The sequence below is a fragment of the Esox lucius genome, chromosome 12 (assembly GCF_011004845.1).
Source record: "Esox lucius isolate fEsoLuc1 chromosome 12, fEsoLuc1.pri, whole genome shotgun sequence".
NCBI classification, from domain to species: domain Eukaryota; kingdom Metazoa; phylum Chordata; class Actinopteri; order Esociformes; family Esocidae; genus Esox; species Esox lucius.
The window spans coordinates 24,540,450-24,556,305 of record NC_047580.1 but is presented as its reverse complement, the minus strand read 5'-3'; the positions used below and the strand labels follow the sequence as shown (position 1 = coordinate 24,556,305).

General features: G+C 42.0%; 1 protein-coding gene across 14 annotated transcripts in view; it reads left to right on the top strand.

Annotated features, from left to right (window-relative positions):
- The window catches only part of rap1gap (RAP1 GTPase activating protein), a 76,679-nt gene that overhangs the window by 49,881 nt on the left and 10,942 nt on the right, over nt 1–15,856 (top strand). For 11 of the 14 annotated variants that reach the window (XM_034295881.1, XM_029124009.2, XM_034295880.1 and 8 more), the window contains 10 exons: nt 6,890–6,925; nt 8,451–8,498; nt 8,828–8,866; nt 8,964–9,155; nt 11,986–12,089; nt 12,835–12,913; nt 13,051–13,104; nt 13,234–13,317; nt 15,122–15,222; nt 15,302–15,431. In XM_034295881.1, coding sequence (XP_034151772.1) covers nt 6,908–6,925; nt 8,451–8,498; nt 8,828–8,866; nt 8,964–9,155; nt 11,986–12,089; nt 12,835–12,913; nt 13,051–13,104; nt 13,234–13,317; nt 15,122–15,222; nt 15,302–15,431 — 849 coding nt within the window. In that variant the 5' untranslated portion in view covers nt 6,890–6,907. Of the gene's footprint in view, nt 1–4,773; nt 5,520–6,889; nt 6,926–7,481; nt 7,682–8,450; nt 8,499–8,827; nt 8,867–8,963; nt 9,156–11,985; nt 12,090–12,834; nt 12,914–13,050; nt 13,105–13,233; nt 13,318–15,121; nt 15,223–15,301; nt 15,432–15,856 lie in introns of those variants that run through there. The other 3 variants (XM_010890720.5, XM_010890723.3, XM_029124006.2) reach the window with 3 other exon arrangements.

Genomic DNA, 15,856 nt, shown 5'->3' with positions numbered 1-15,856 from the left:
AAACAGGATGATTGGGCAAACGATGTAGGTAGTAGGTTAGCAACGGTCATCATAAAGATAAAAGGTCCAAAATGCATTTGGTATTATAGGTATGAATCATGTAACATCTTCGTAATGGAGTAGGATTCCCTTCTTAGAGACAGGAAGTGGAATTTAGACATGTCAGTGGGACTTTAGGTAATCAATGACTGTTTTTAAATGTTTAAAGGGGCACTGTGTAGAGTCCTGCCTCTAAACAATAACCCGATTTGTCGCCTTGTCCTCCTGTCTTACGGGACAAGATCCAGAATAGTATAACGTAGTCCGGGATGGTTTAGTTTGGAGGATAGGTTATAAGGGGATTGCAGGTCATGCACTGAAAGACAGACCAGCGAGAAAGTTTGAATGGGCCGTATCTCAAACACTTGGATACATTTTCTTTAATATTAACTTCAAACATTACCTGCGGATGATACTTGGCATTTTTGCTTGTGTTTATATTGCCCCTTTAATAAATCACTCATTTGGATATACATTTCCATTACGTGTTTTGTAATTTTTCAGCTACTCTTCCTAGCTGCAACATGAAGCTGGTTCTACTAAAGGAGTGCCATGTCAGATGAGAGCTTGGACTGGGCTGGGTTGGGACTGTCGTTCAGTGGGGGTTGACAGGGACCAAAAGAGACCAGATGTGGCAGAACAAAGAGCTCAGGCAGGGATGTGTGATTTGAACGTAGCCTGAAGGTTGGGATGGGTAATGTCTGTAGCTGCTCTATGGGCAAACACCAGGGCCTTGTAGTGGATCTGATTGGGGCCAGTAGAGTTTATGGAGAAGTTCAGTTCAAAGTTCAAAGGTTTATTTGTCAAATGCACCGAACAACACAGCATCATCCTGCACAATGAAATTATTTTGACATGGGACCCAACAACAACATAGTGAGAGTTAAGAAAACAATATATTAGCAAAAGATATAGCCAGAAAAAAAAAGAAAAAAATAATTAAGCAACAATGTACATAACACTGTACACTAGCAGCAGTTAAAAAAAAAGAGTACTGTAAACTAAAAGCAATCTGGGTAGTATTGTTGAACATTTAGATATGGCAAGTATGGCAGTAATATACATAACAGTGTAAATTAGCAGTAATTTGTTAAATTATTTAATATTATAGGTACAATATTGAATATTATATTGAATATTATATTTAATATTATATTTAATATTATATTTAATATTATAGATATTATAGATAAATTATTGAATATTATAGAGTGTAATAAGCTTATGATTAGTGGCATGGCAGACTACAACTACGTAGTGAGAATATAAGAAGAAGAAATTATACACAGCAAAAAGATAGCAAGAAGATAAAGCAATAATTTACATAACACTGTACATAGCAGCAGCTTAAAAAGAGTACAGTAAATTAGCAGCAATATTGGTAGTAGTGTTGAATGTTGTAGATAGGGCAAGTTTGGCCATAAGTATACCGTTGATATTCCGGTAGCGTCTACCGGACGGCAGCTGTGTGAACAGACCCTAGCCAGGGTGGCCGTGATCTTTGATGAAGTTGCGTACTTCCTCAGGCATCATATATGGTAGATGCCTTGCACGGAGGAAAGATGGCAGCCGATGATCCGCAGACTTCACCACCCTCTGGAGTGACTTGTGGTCTGCAGCAGAGCAGCTGCCGTACCAGGCAGTAATGCTGCCGGAGAAGATGGATAGAAGTTGGTGAGAGTTTTTACAGACATGCCGAATTTCTTGAGTCTCCTCAGAAAGTCTAGTTGTTTTTGGGCGGCTTTGACTGCTTTGACTGCTGAGTTCGCCTGTCTGGCAAGCAGGGTTACGTGGGAAAGTATAAGTACACTGTCTAACTTGTAGAGGTTTTATGGCACAAGCAGGGATCCAACCAACAGTGACTTGTAGTAATCCAGAGAGGAGATATATTGAACCTGTAAATATTTCTGTGAAGTATGGTCGTATGTGTTTCAGAGAGTTTATTGAGCATAAACCTGCTTGAGTGGGTCACCAGTTTTTTGCCCAGGGAGATGTTTGTCCAGGGTCACACTGAGGTTCATTCCACTTTGGGGCGTTGTCAACTTTGATGGTGAGTTGACAAGTTTCAGTTGATGTGGAGGGTAGATATCTAAGCTGGGATGTTTTCCAGGAATACCAAAATATGTGTTGCAACCTGGATGTCAGAAGGAAAGAGAAAGTTATTTGAGTTTCATCCACATAGAAATTATAGGAGAGACCATCTGATGATATGGTCCTGGCAGGTCCGATGCCATCTAAGGAATTAGAGGCCCAGCCATGAGAGGACGGAGAGGAGAATCTGATCAGGCAATGCCTGGTAACCGTTGAATAGATCTGAGAAAAACAGCACACTCAAGTAAAAAAGAAATGCCATATTGGCCTGTAGTTTTGATTTGTAGAGGGACGTCAAGTTGTTTTGCTTTCCTGAGGAAGGGATATGGGTCATTTAATCAATCATTCAATCAAATTTATTTAAACAGCCCTTTTTACATCAGCAGTTGTCACAAAGTGCTTTTACAAAACACCCAGCCTTAAACCCCTAGGAACAAACAAGAGTAGTGTTGAATTTCAGTGGCTAGGAAAAAGCTCACTAAGAAGGCATACATTTAGGAAGAAACCTAGAGAGGAACCAGGCTTTAGAAGTGAGAAGGGGTGCAGTCCTCGGTTAAGGATCGGTTGATGAAAGAAGTAATGAAGGGGTGAAGGCCGCCAGAATGGAAGAGGGGATGGATACACCAGGGATGGTCAACTAAACATCAGTAGTTGCTGCTCAGATTTCATTCGGAGAGCAAAGTTGGTTTCCCTTATTTGTCTTTCAGCCTTCTCCCACTCTGTTCTGGGAGTTTGTTGTGAGTCACAGAGCCATGACGCAGCACAGCAGGGCAGAGGTGACATTGGGATTCATAGGAGTTGGATAGGGAGGAGAGTTTGGGTTGAAGAGACAGAATCAGGGGGCGAAGGATTTTTGCAAAAGGGAAAAATAGAGTAGAAGAGATCAAAGGGGAGCGAGTTGGAGGGGAGAGAGAACGAAGAAATGGCTGAATGAGTTTTGTTGGAGCAGACTGACAAAGAAAAGGGGACCAGACCCCTGGAGTGGGGGGGTGGTTGCAGCAAGATTTGCTGATAAACATTGTCTAATGGAGAGTTCACATGTTTTTGTAAGGGTCTTAATGTGGTTGTATTCCAGACATTAAGGGGCACCTGGGTAAAACCCAGAGTTGACCAAAGTTACCTTGTTAACCCCTCCATCTCATGTCAAAATCTAATCTTTTGGTGGATGATAGATGGCAACAGAGTTAAGTTGATAGGACAAGTGACATTTACAGAATGGGATTCAAAAAGAGGATACTGAAGGTTGAGTGTGAGGGAAATGAGCCAATTGTATCTCAAACTGGGTTTGAAATATATTTGGGTGTGGGATGATAATCGAGGGAAATGTGCTACCGCAACTACATCCAGATTCTCTAGGAATATGTGACAATATATAAATGAAGAGAGCAGCTGGATTGGCAGTGTTTTCTGATATAATCATGTCAACATCAGAGCCAAAAATTCAAGGGACTAAAGGGCAAATAAAGCAGCAAGTTATGAGTTGTCAGCAGTGTACAGATCAAGTAGTCTACAGGGAAGATCAGACTGATAGCCAGTGTAAGGGGGACATGAAGGTGACATGAAGGTTGATTCAGATCAGACTATTTATATATTCCTATTTATATCCCTCAGATTTTCTACCTTTTTTGAAGGACAGGACCAAAGAGGCCTCGTGAAACATTTTGGCCCTGAGTTTAGGGACAAATAAATGGCTAGTGTCAGAAAAACTGAGGGAGTGACCAGGCATATTTAAAAAGTATGTCAGGCATGTATTTGTTTTCAAAGTTATGATTTGCTAGAAAAATCAATAAAGCAATTTTATATCAGGCAGTAAGTGCTGGGACTTTAAAACCGGTAAGAACAAGCAACAGTCACACCTGCAGAAGCTAAAAGCTTGCACTAGTATTTCAGTGTTGGCCTGGCAGAGGAACTGACCTATTTTCGCAATGTTTCTTAAATGATAAAAAGCAGATTCTGTCATATTTCTGATAAGGGCCTCAAAATCACACCTAGATTTTGTGTCAAATCTATATCTGGTGAATGCAGATGTATGATCAGTTTCTCTCTTTGGGCAATTGGCACCAAGAACCAAAACCTCAGTTCTGTACTTGTTTTGTTTCAAGATTTGTCTGTTCATGTCGTGGATGCTTTTAATTCAAGCCAGGAGCCCTGTCAACAGGGAGTGGCAGTTGTCTAAAAGGGTGAAGACAAGTTCCTGAATTATGTTTAAGAGCTTTAGAGCATGACCTTGAATGTTTTAGAGCATGACCTTGAATGTTTTAGAGCATGACCTTTCAGGAGCGGGTCACTTCTGATGTTTGCGGAGAGCGACTGGGCTTTTTGGTGGGGAAGAGGTCTGGAGGTAGTGGTGCGTGGCTAAGCTGTTTTGTTTCCCCGCACCTGCCCGCAATAATAACTCATCCACAACCGGCGTGCAGTGGAAAGTGAAAATCCACTGTAGCAGCCTACTTCCCCAAATAGTTGAATGAGTCATCCAATCAGATGGGGAGAAGGAATCTGACTGAGTGAAGGGATGGCTCATGACTCTCCCAAGGCGTAGCGTACTACATTTAACTATCTAGAGAAGCAGAACGCTTTCCTTCCCTACACCCTGGCCCGTGCCACAACGTTTCAAGATCAAACCAATCAAAAGGAACTGTTTGCATTTGTCGTGCTTTCTTTTTCTGGTCTGTCGGTCACGTGTAGCTCAGGGCACGTCAGCCGACAAGAATGGGCAAATAGACAAAAACAAACGTGGCCTCGAAGAAGTCTTTCTGAAATATACTTTAAGTAAATGGAGGCCTAATGTAAATACGATGACGTTGTTCCTAGCTATTCTATTATTACTACGACCCCAGAACATTGTCTCTGTTGTGGTCACATGGTACAGCGGCCTTAACCTCTCTATCTCCAGTAAGGAGCGGGTGGTACAGCAGGAACCTGTCTGAACAGGCGACCTCATCACGGCCAGAGGAATTGGACAACGCTCCCCCTCTGGCCGTCTGCCAGACACAGAGAGAACGCGCTGGGGGGGTGTAACACACTGGAATGCATTATCTCCCTCTGTATTTCCTTGGGTAACGGAAAGGCAAAGGTTGTGTAAAGAGACACCGTCTTTAACTGAGGATCTCTGACTAACCCACAACAGACACACCTGCGGACGTACAAATTCACTTTTGGATTCCGCCAGCCTGTCCCCACCTCTGCCTCCTCAGTCATGGCCGTGCTTTCGGAGAGAGAGATCATCTGAGGCTGGCCGAATACGCACCAGGCAATGCGCTTGTCTAATGCGGGACAAACCAGGGAGCGGGAAACTTTTACTGCTGGTTGATGCATCTCTTTCTTGGAATGCAAACATGTCTAAAAGTGATCCTCTGGTGACGGTGGGACCGAGGAGAAGAAATGGTGAAGTAAGTGTTCTGTTGGAATAATCGGCTTTGCCAGCTCACCGTAGTATTACAGTAATAACTAATGAGAAAGATGTGATTATAGCTGTCATAACTCATTAGCTTGTGTGTGTCAGGGAAAGCACTCGTTCCCAAGGCATACATGCCGAATTCGATGCAGAAGAGGACCTTCATAGATTTAGTTCAAAGAGTATATTCAAGTTGGGAATAGTAAATACTACTACCCTGATTGTTGTTATTCCTTGTGTTGTTATGTCCTGACTGCCAACGGTTCTGTATGTTAAACGTAGACCAAAATATGGATTTCTCACTCTTTAAACTGTTCAGGTGGCCTTACTGTTTTGGTTATCTCATCCTTTTCAAGCATTTTGTTTGTCTTTAGGGTTTGATCTGGTTTGTCCTGTATCAGGCGTTGTTTGCATATGGTGGGGGACATTACTCATACTACCTCTGAACACTTAGACCTCAGGGTACACAAACTGTTTGGTCATGTCAGTCTTGAGTGACTGTGCCTTTTAGCTGGACAACCGGGACAGAAACTGTTCTGCTTTTTCTTATCCAGACTGATATAAAATCAGAAGACAACTATCCAATTTGAAAACATCAAAGGCATTTTGTCCGGGTTTCTCAGGATGTGAAATGGTTAGGGAGTTCTCTTAGATGATGATTAATGAATTATTGTGGAGGAGATTAGGGTGCTTTACTTTGGCAAAGCCGGTCTTTCAGTGATTGTGAAGTAGTACTTCAAATAACATGCACATGAATGTACATGAAGGTGTTGCTGTTATGTTTTCCTGGCTGGTTTTCTTGATGTTGGAGTGGATATCAAACCATGGGACCCCCAGATGTTTTACAGTTAGATTTACTATTCAAGGTTTAATAATTAGTTGACAGGTCTCATTACTAATTGTCTTCAAACTGTATGGCAGACAATAACAGTTGTATGTACAGTTAAACTTCATAATCAATGTGCTAATGTGCTCATCAGCGTGAAGAAGGTTGGCTCCAGCAGACTGCCTCAGTGAGATTTGATAAGTGAACCCAAGATCATTTGATGTTTAATATGTCCGTAATTAACGTGTGTTGCTCTGTGAGATGTTGCTAGCCATTTAAAAGGATTACTCCAGTCAGACATTTATTTTAGAAAGCAATTGGATGAGTGTGTTTTCACAGGGTCAGATATATAATACCATGGCTAATGTGTTACTAATGAATTGTGTTGGAGCTATGAAAGAATGTGTTGTAGTACAGTTGACAGTGTCAGGCCTTTGTCTCCATTTGCAAGGCCATGGCAACAAATTCCTCAACAACACTGATACAATACAAACTAAATAGAGTTTAATTTCCACTTCGTCTCATTCTCCTCTCTCCAGACCACAGATTTATTTGAAATGATTGAGAAGATGCAGGTAAGGTATTTTGGATCTCTTCCTGTTCCTTAATTAACTCATATTTCTAAACTAACCATACATTTCTGTCTAGTACTCTTGAAGCTGCTGTAATGGCTTTCCTCTTCAGAAACAGCAGCTTGCTTTCAAGTATCTCTGCTCTGTATTTAAGACATTGTAGAGGAGATGTCTGGACACTGGCAGTGTTTCTGGTCAGACACTCTCAGGATACTTCTATCCAGACCTTCAGCTAATCACTGTAATGAGCACCTAATAACCTGCTTCCTTTCTCTGGCCTTGGAAAACTGTAGCCATCTTCCCAGCCCAAAATACAGCCATGCGCGAGCATTTTGATTTATTATCAAAGTGTCACTACTAGGGAACAGGATGTACTTTTATCCTGTCTGAATGTATAAAGGTAGTTGTATATAATGTTTTTTTTTTTTTTTATCAGGAATTTATATTTAATATATTTAATTTATACATCAGATGACTCATGAATTCCTCCTCTCTATGGAAAGCTAAAGAACTCAATGTACTCGTATGGAGAAATATTTAGATCATAATTAATTCATGATTTCACAGTAACACATTATATTATGGTATTTTTTTCATAAAAACTATCTTCATATTTTACATACTTTATTTCATGACAGTTAATAATCTCAGAGAGCACATCAATCTGCTTAGGTGGTCATTGTCAGATCTCGTCATGGGTCCCGCTGGTCAGCTGTCTGAAGTAACTGATCACAGAACAGTCCTAGTCTTCCTGGGCAGGTGTGCTATGTTATGTTTACCCCAGCAATGTATGAATGCTAGGATCTGTATTTTCAGGATTTATGTTATTCGCCTACTAGCAAAGAAATGCTGTCTCTGACAACGCTGCACGAGTCATTGCAGAACTCATGCACACACCGGTTTTGGCCGCACACGCTTAATTAACACAATTTCTGCTGCTCCAGACACTTGGGGCTGAGCAAATATCCCCTAGCATAACATTGTGGGCTGTGCTGTCGTCTTACTGGGAAGAAGTCACAAAAATTCTGGGTCTGTTGAACTCACTGCTTCAGGGGTGAAATAGACGCTGCCTTCCCAAAATCCAAAGATACATTGTACACGACTGACAGCCCCGCTTAATCCCCAATTAGTCCCCATGTTTTGTTGTACAGTATGTGACATGCATTTGTCAATATATTTGGAACATATGTTTGGAAAAATGTTATTAGACAATGTTTTTATATTTCATCTGATATTTTTATTCAGTTTGGGTGATGACCATCTCTCCCCACACTTCATTACTTTTGCCTTCTATCTGTATTAAACAGTAGGATGGCTGGGGTTCCTCTTTGCCTTTTGAAAGTGTGGTTGGTCTGAATGTGTGATTACTTCCCGGGGAACTGTGTATTCAAATGTAACTAATCTGTCAGATAAGACGCGCGACGGCGTTCTGAATCCGTAATAGTAATGAACATCTCTGGAACTCTGATGACGTGGCTCAGCACTGCGAATTCCACTGTGACCGTGCTTCACTTTGTGTCCCTCACAGGGCAACAGAATGGACGAGCAGCGATGTACCTTCCCTCCCCCGCTCAAAGTACGTTCTGCCTGGGTCTATTGACCTCTCTCTCTCTCACGCAGTACTGCTACTGTCCCACTGCTCCTCAGGCTACCTGACCACACTACACACACACACCGGCTCTCCCTACCTGCTACCGTGTACAGACACACAATTACGGTGCAATTATTACAGATTAACCGAACCATCGACCAATGCGACATGATTGTCTGTGTAGACATCAAGCAGACGTGCAGTTTGGCAGGATGGAACTTTGATAAAGGAATCCCTTTAAATCAGGCGCTAAATTTAAAACCGTAATTGTCCATTGGCATACAGGAGATTTACGGTGTGTGTCTTTGTTGCAGACTGAAGAGGACTACATTCCTTACCCCAGTGTCCATGAGGTATGTGTGGTTGATATCTCACTATTCATTGAACAGCAGAGACACACTGCTTGGGGGGAAAGACTCAGCAGTCCTTCCATTCTGTTTTGTGAACCAGGTGTTGGAGAGAAAAGGCGGCTTTCCCCTTATTCTGCTTCCTCAGTTTGGGGGTTACTGGATCGAGGGGAACAACCATGAGCTGAGTGACGGCACTGACCTAGACCAGATCCAGCCGCTGTCACCGACCACTCGTAACAAGCTGGAGAGTAACTCCACCGCCAAGATCTACCGGAAACACTTCCTGGGCAAGGTGACCCAGAGCAGAATGAATTTTTATTTAGACATAGTACTTCTATATATTTTGTTTTTATCTTTAAATATTCAACGTCAACATTGTTAGTGTTGCATTAGCTTTTCAGTTCTTAAAATAAAAAAATAATTGTTTACATTGTTACTTCCCAAATGAGACACCTTTTAATATATTTACGATGCCTAAATGCTAATGAAACAGTAATGAAGTTTACATGAAATCCAGTGCATTTAAAACAAATATTTTGCACTCTACTCTGGGACTGTTGTCGTGCTTGTGTGAGATTAGGCTTCACAGATCAGCATATCCGTGCTTCATCTCCTGTTCTACAACACACAGAGTTGAGTGTTTCACAATAAATGTCGCAGCTCATTCATTACGGTAGTAACGAAAAATAAATATCCCAGCTAGGTAACCAGAGTGACTCAATGTGCAGCTTGGCACTCCAGAGACAAGTGCTGATGAAGAAGCATTAGCAAGCAAGCAAGTTTATTCATATAGCACAATTCATACATCGAAGCAATTCAATGTGCTTTACAAAGAAAAATATATAAAAACAATAACATAAAAACAAATACTCGAACGAAACCATCAATGCAAATGAATACATCATAATAATAAAATAAATACAATAAGAAAGCATATAAAGTGTGAAGCTATAAGGCTAACGATTAAAAGTGGGAAGCTATAAGGCTAAACAGTGTGGTTAGGTTTAAGTGCTCAGTCATAGGCACGTGAGAAGAGAAGTGTTTTTAACCTGGATTTAAAAATGTATACATTTGGGGCAGGTCTAAGATCTTCTGGTAGTTTATTTCAGTTTTGTACAGCATAAGTGCTAAACGCAGCTTGTCCATGTTTAGTTTGGATCCTGGGCTCTACTAGCTGACCTGTGTTCATGGATCTAAGAGCCCTGCTCGGTTTATATTCTTCAAACATATCAGAAATGTATTCGGGTCCTAAACCATTCAGAGATTTATAAACTAAAAGCACCACTTTGAAATCTGTTCTGTAAATGACTGGAAGCCAATGCAAAGATTTTAGAACCAGAGTGATGTGTTCTGTTCTCTTGGTCCTGGTTAACATTCTAGCAACAGCATTCTGAATGAGCTGCAGTTGTTTTACAGTCTTTTTGGGGAGTCCAGTTAAGAGGCCATTACAGTAGTCAACCCTACAAGAGATAAAAGCATGGATGAGCTTCTCTCTGTCTTTTTGGGACACCAAGCTTTTGATTCTGGCTATATTTTTTAGAATGCTGTTTTGGTGACCGCTTTGATATGACTGTTAAATGTGATGTCTGAGTCAATCAAATCACCAAGATTACGCACTTAATCCCTGGTTTTAATGGCCAGAGAATCCAGCTCTTTACTAATACTTGTTCTTTTATTTTTGTTGCCAAACACAATAATCTCAGGTTTATCTTGGTTTAATAGTAGACAATTTTAGTTCATCCAGGTATTTATGTACTCTATACAGTGACCCAGAGAGTCTATTGAGCTGTTGTCATATGGTTCGAGAGCCATGTATATTTGAGTATCATCGGCATAGCTGTGGTAGTTAATGTTGTTGTTCTGTAGAATTTGGCCCAGAGGTAGCACATAGAGATGAACAGAAGCGGAGAGTCCTAGCCAATTTCCCAGCCTATCTATAAGTGTTCTATGATCTACAGTATCAAATGCTGTACTGAGATCTAATAGAACCAGGACTGTTATTTTATCAGAATCAGTATTCAGGCGTATATCAATTAAAATTTTAATCAGGGCCGTTTCGATGCTGTGGTAAGGTCGGAAACCTGACTGAAATTTGTCTAAGAGACCGCTTGAGGTCACAAAATTGCTGAGTTGATTGAAGACAACATTCTCAATGATCTTGGCTATAAAAGGGAGATTTGATACAGGTCTATAGTTGTTCATTATAGATGCATCCAGTGTTCTCTTTTTTAATAGGGGCTTAATGGCAGCTATTTTTAGAGAAGTTGGGAAAATGCCTGATTGCAGAGAGCTATTAACTATTTGTTGTAGGTCCATTGTTATAGAGTTAAAATTGTTTTTAAAAAGTCTGATGGCAGTGTGTCGAGACAGTAAGTGAAAACTTTAAGATGTCGAACCGTTTCGTTTGGATCAATTGTATTAAAATGCGACATAATAACCGTTATGTCTTGGTGGTCGTGGTGATGGTACAGAGTCCTTGTTAGACTGTATAGTTCTGATGTTCCTTCTAAAAAATGTTCTCACTAAAGAAACATGCAAATTCATTACATTTCACAGTAGACATGAGTCCTATCTGCTTTATTGGGTTTGTAAGCTTGCATGACAAATAGAGTGCGGGTATTGTTGATATTTTTGTTGATCATTCCTGATAAATGTTGCTGTCTGGCCCTGTGTAACTCATTGTTGAAGCTACAAAGGCTTTGTTTATAGATGTCAGAGGATTTGAAGTATAGTTTTCCTCCACTTACGTTCCGCTTTCCTACATTCTCTGACCAGGGTGCTTACCATCATGGTGGTTCTCCATGGTGTTTTCTGTTTGCTCATAGTTTCCTTTAACTTTAGCGGTGCAACACGATCCATGACATTCAAAGCATTAGGCTTTGTTGAATATGAGGAATATGAACCTTAATAAGCCCACTGTGGAAAACAGAGACCTAAATGGAGTGGCAGCGGTTGGCTGGCGTATACAGTTGAGACATTGATAACGAATGAACTAATTCTGATATGTTTGGGTTTTTATGTGAACTCTCTCGGCTACTCGACTATGTGAATGCTTATTCATGTGTATACATTGTATATTAACGCTGTTACCAACTGCCTTGGTCCTTGGGTTATATCACCAGGAGCACTTTAATTACTACTCAGTGGACGGAGCTTTGGGACACCTGGTGTTCTCCTTGAAGTATGACGTGATCGGAGACCAGGAACACCTGCGTCTCATGCTCAGGTACAACACCTTCGTCATCATCATCATCGTCACATCCCTTTCCATTCTCACATGTGCTTTCTCAGGACAGACACAGTATATTCCTTCTCAGGATAGATACAGTATATTCCTTCAAAGGACAGATACAGTATATTCCTTCTCAGGATAGATACAGTAGGTTAGATCTCAGGACAGATACAGTATGTTCCTTCTCAGGACAGATACAGTAGGTTAGATCTCAGGACAGATACAGTATGTTCCTTCTCAGGACAGATACAGTAGGTTAGATCTCAGGACAGATACAGTATGTTCCTTCTCAGGACACATGCGTAGTGTTGTGGTCATACAACATTGCTCTAACACTGTTTACATCACATCCTGTATCTCCGCCACTCAGTTGAATTCGCAGTTATAACTCTGTAGTAATCAATAGGACCCTGATAACATTGTCTTTCCATTCCCTAACAAAGTGTTCCCTGTGCTTGTGATGACCTCTCTTCATACTCACAGTCTTATCAGAGGAGTCATAAAGCTAGCGAGAGGGAAAACAGCACACTGTCATTTCCACATGAAGTGACAGATGGACTATTTAGGCCAGCGTGTGGGTGGAGGACTGCGGGATATGGATGTGGGGCCAGGGCTGGGTTAGTAACAGTAGCTAGATGATCCATTCTGAATGCCCAGCCCATGTGACAGACGGACATCCTTTTAGGAGGGTTGTATAATCCATGATCCTTAAAAGGACGTGTTGTTACTCCCGTTCCAGGACCAAGATGAAGACGTACCACGATGTGATACCCATTTCTTGTCTCACAGAGTTCCCGAACGTGGTGCAGATGGCCAAGGTGAGACGGCTGGGAATGGATATTAACACCTCGATTGTGTTATCAACATATGTATGAGAGACGTGGAAAAGTGTCATGAGTTCCGTCATGGAATGATAACAGTAGCAATAGTGATGTTTCTCTTTTTTTACCCTAAGCTCGTCTGTGAAGAGGTAAACGTGGATCGTTTTTACCCTGTCCTCTACCCAAAAGTAAGCCTCAGGTTTGAAGTATTCAGATAGTGTCTTTTTCACCTTATAAAAATCTGAATTAGCATTGTATTTTCACCCAGGGAAATGCAGATGTATTGAATATGCATTTCATCTTTGATGTTTCAACAGGCTTCAAGACTCCTAGTTACGTTTGACGAACATGTTATAAGCAACAACTTTAAGTTCGGAATCATTTACCAAAAGTTTGGACAGGTAAGCCACGGCACCTGTTACAACAACAGAAGTTCAAAGTATCGTTCGACCAATAATCTGAGCTCCCACTCAGGGCCTCACTCAGGGCAACACTCAGGGCCTCACTCAGGACAACACTCAGGGCCTCACTCAGGGCCTCACTCAGGACAACACTCAGGGCCTCACTCAGGGCCTCACTCAGGACAACACTCAGGGCCTCACTCAGGACAACACTCAGGGCAACACTCAGGACAACACTCAGGACAACACTCAGGGCCTCACTCAGGGCAACACTCAGGGCCTCACTCAGGACAACACTCAGGGCCTCACTCAGGACAACACTCAGGGCAATGCTCAAGGCCTCACTCAGGGCAACACTCAGGGATTCACTCAGGGCAACACTCAGGGCCTCACTCAAGACAACACTCAGGGCCTCACTCAGGACAACACTCAGGGCAACACTCAGGGCAACACTCAGGACAACACTCAGGGCAACACTCAGGGCAACACTCAGGGCCTCACTCAGGGCAACACTCAGGGCCTCACTCAGGGCAACACTCAGGGCCTCACTCAGGGCAATGCTCAAGGCCTCACTCAGGACAACACTCAGGGATTCACTCAGGGCAACACTCAGGGCCTCACTCAGGGCAACACTCAGGGCAACACTCAGGGCCTCACTCAGGGCCTCACTGAGGGCAACACTCAAGGCCTCACTCAAGGCCTCACTCAGGGCAACACTCAGGGCCTCCCTCAGGGCCTCACTCAGGGCCTCACTCAGGGCCTCACTCAGGGCCAGTCTCAATGGTCTCCAGTGGCCTCAGAAACCCTCTGATCTCTTAGCACCAAGAGACAGATTTAACATGCAACAGTGACAATGGGGACTGAATACACACATTTTGTGTGGCAAATCAAAAGAGAGAAGTTTAGAGAGAGACAGAGAACCAACTCGTACAAAGGCTGGAAAGGTCCTTCTCTATCTCAGTAATAAATGTGTGCAAATTGACAGAGCTGGTAATAACCCAAACTCACTGTGAAGTAAACACCCTCTGTCTCATCTGTCAAACTAAAAGCCTCTCATGTCTTCTCGTCTCACCGTGTGTGTGACTGACAGCCAGGACTGACAGCCAGGACTAGCACATCATGACCTGCACATGCTTTAATGTTTGTTGAAAGTTTCCTTTCTCCATTAACTGACCTAACCTTGTTAAAGTGAACAGGAGGTTCAGTGTTCTTTATGTTTGGATTGCAGCCTGGTGCTAATCATGCATTATGCGGATGAGAATGGTACTTCTGCCAGATACAACTATAGATTTAATAACAACACAGTTCTTGTTAATAGGTCATTATTATAGTTCTATTTACCATAATGATTATAGAATTCACATTGTAAACTTTTTTTTTTTTAACCCTGAATGCTAATTGGCTGAACCCAAATACTGCGAGTATGACATCACATAATCTTTGACTTCTCCAATTGTGTTGGTAACCAATTTATAATAGTGATAATGCATCTTAGGTATTTGTGGTATATTGCCAATATAGCATGGCTTAGCACTATGTCTAAGCACTAAGCGATGTGTTGTGCCTAAGGAGAGTTCTTAGCTGTGGTATATTGGACATATACCACACCCCCTTGTGCCTTATTGTCTAAATATATCGTAACTGTTATAATGACACCTTAATATATTTATTTACAATACATGTGTAATGCTAACACTGCATTGGTCAATGATAGTGTTTTCTGAAAAGAGCAAGAAATGAACACTTTATTACTTTCATTTCCAAATATGTGACTGCTGTTAACCCCTATTTTTTGTTTCTACAGACATCAGAAGAGGAGCTGTTTGGCAACAGTGACGAGAGCCCCGCTTTTGTTGAATTCCTAGAGTTTCTGGGGCAGAAGGTGGAGCTGCATGACTTTAAAGGGTAAGAATGTCCCCACATCTTTACCATGCACTCATTCAGTGATGCCCAAATCACCAAAAGTGACTGTCTCTCTGTCCAGGTTCCGTGGCGGTTTAGACGTGACCCATGGGCAGACAGGCACTGAGTCTGTCTACCACAACTACCGCAACAAAGAGGTCATGTTTCATGTGTCCACCAAGCTGCCTTACACTGAGGGGGACTCCCAACAGGTACTACACCAGAACCACCCATCTGCCCCTGCTGACTCTCATCACACGATTTCCTCTCAGTGGCTTCTGTCTTGGATGGTGTTTTAAAGTAGTAGAAGGCAGTGTATTGTTTCGACACATACTGACATGCTCAGTGACCTATGAGCCATAGGGAATGAAAACATAATGAAACCTCCATGCGGTGTGCGTACACTAATCCCTGTGTTTTCATTAAAAACAGTAGCTCACATAAACAACCAACGCGTAAACCTTCTTAGTCTTATTTCATCGGGGAAACTGTCACAACACAGTGGCAGAGCACATCGAACAAAAAATGCCCATCAGAAGCAACGCACAATGGCTAATCAGCGCCCCCAGCTGAAGTGGGTGCAGCCCATTGGATTAAGCCAATCAGAGCTGTTGTCCTGGTTGATGTGAAGCCGTTG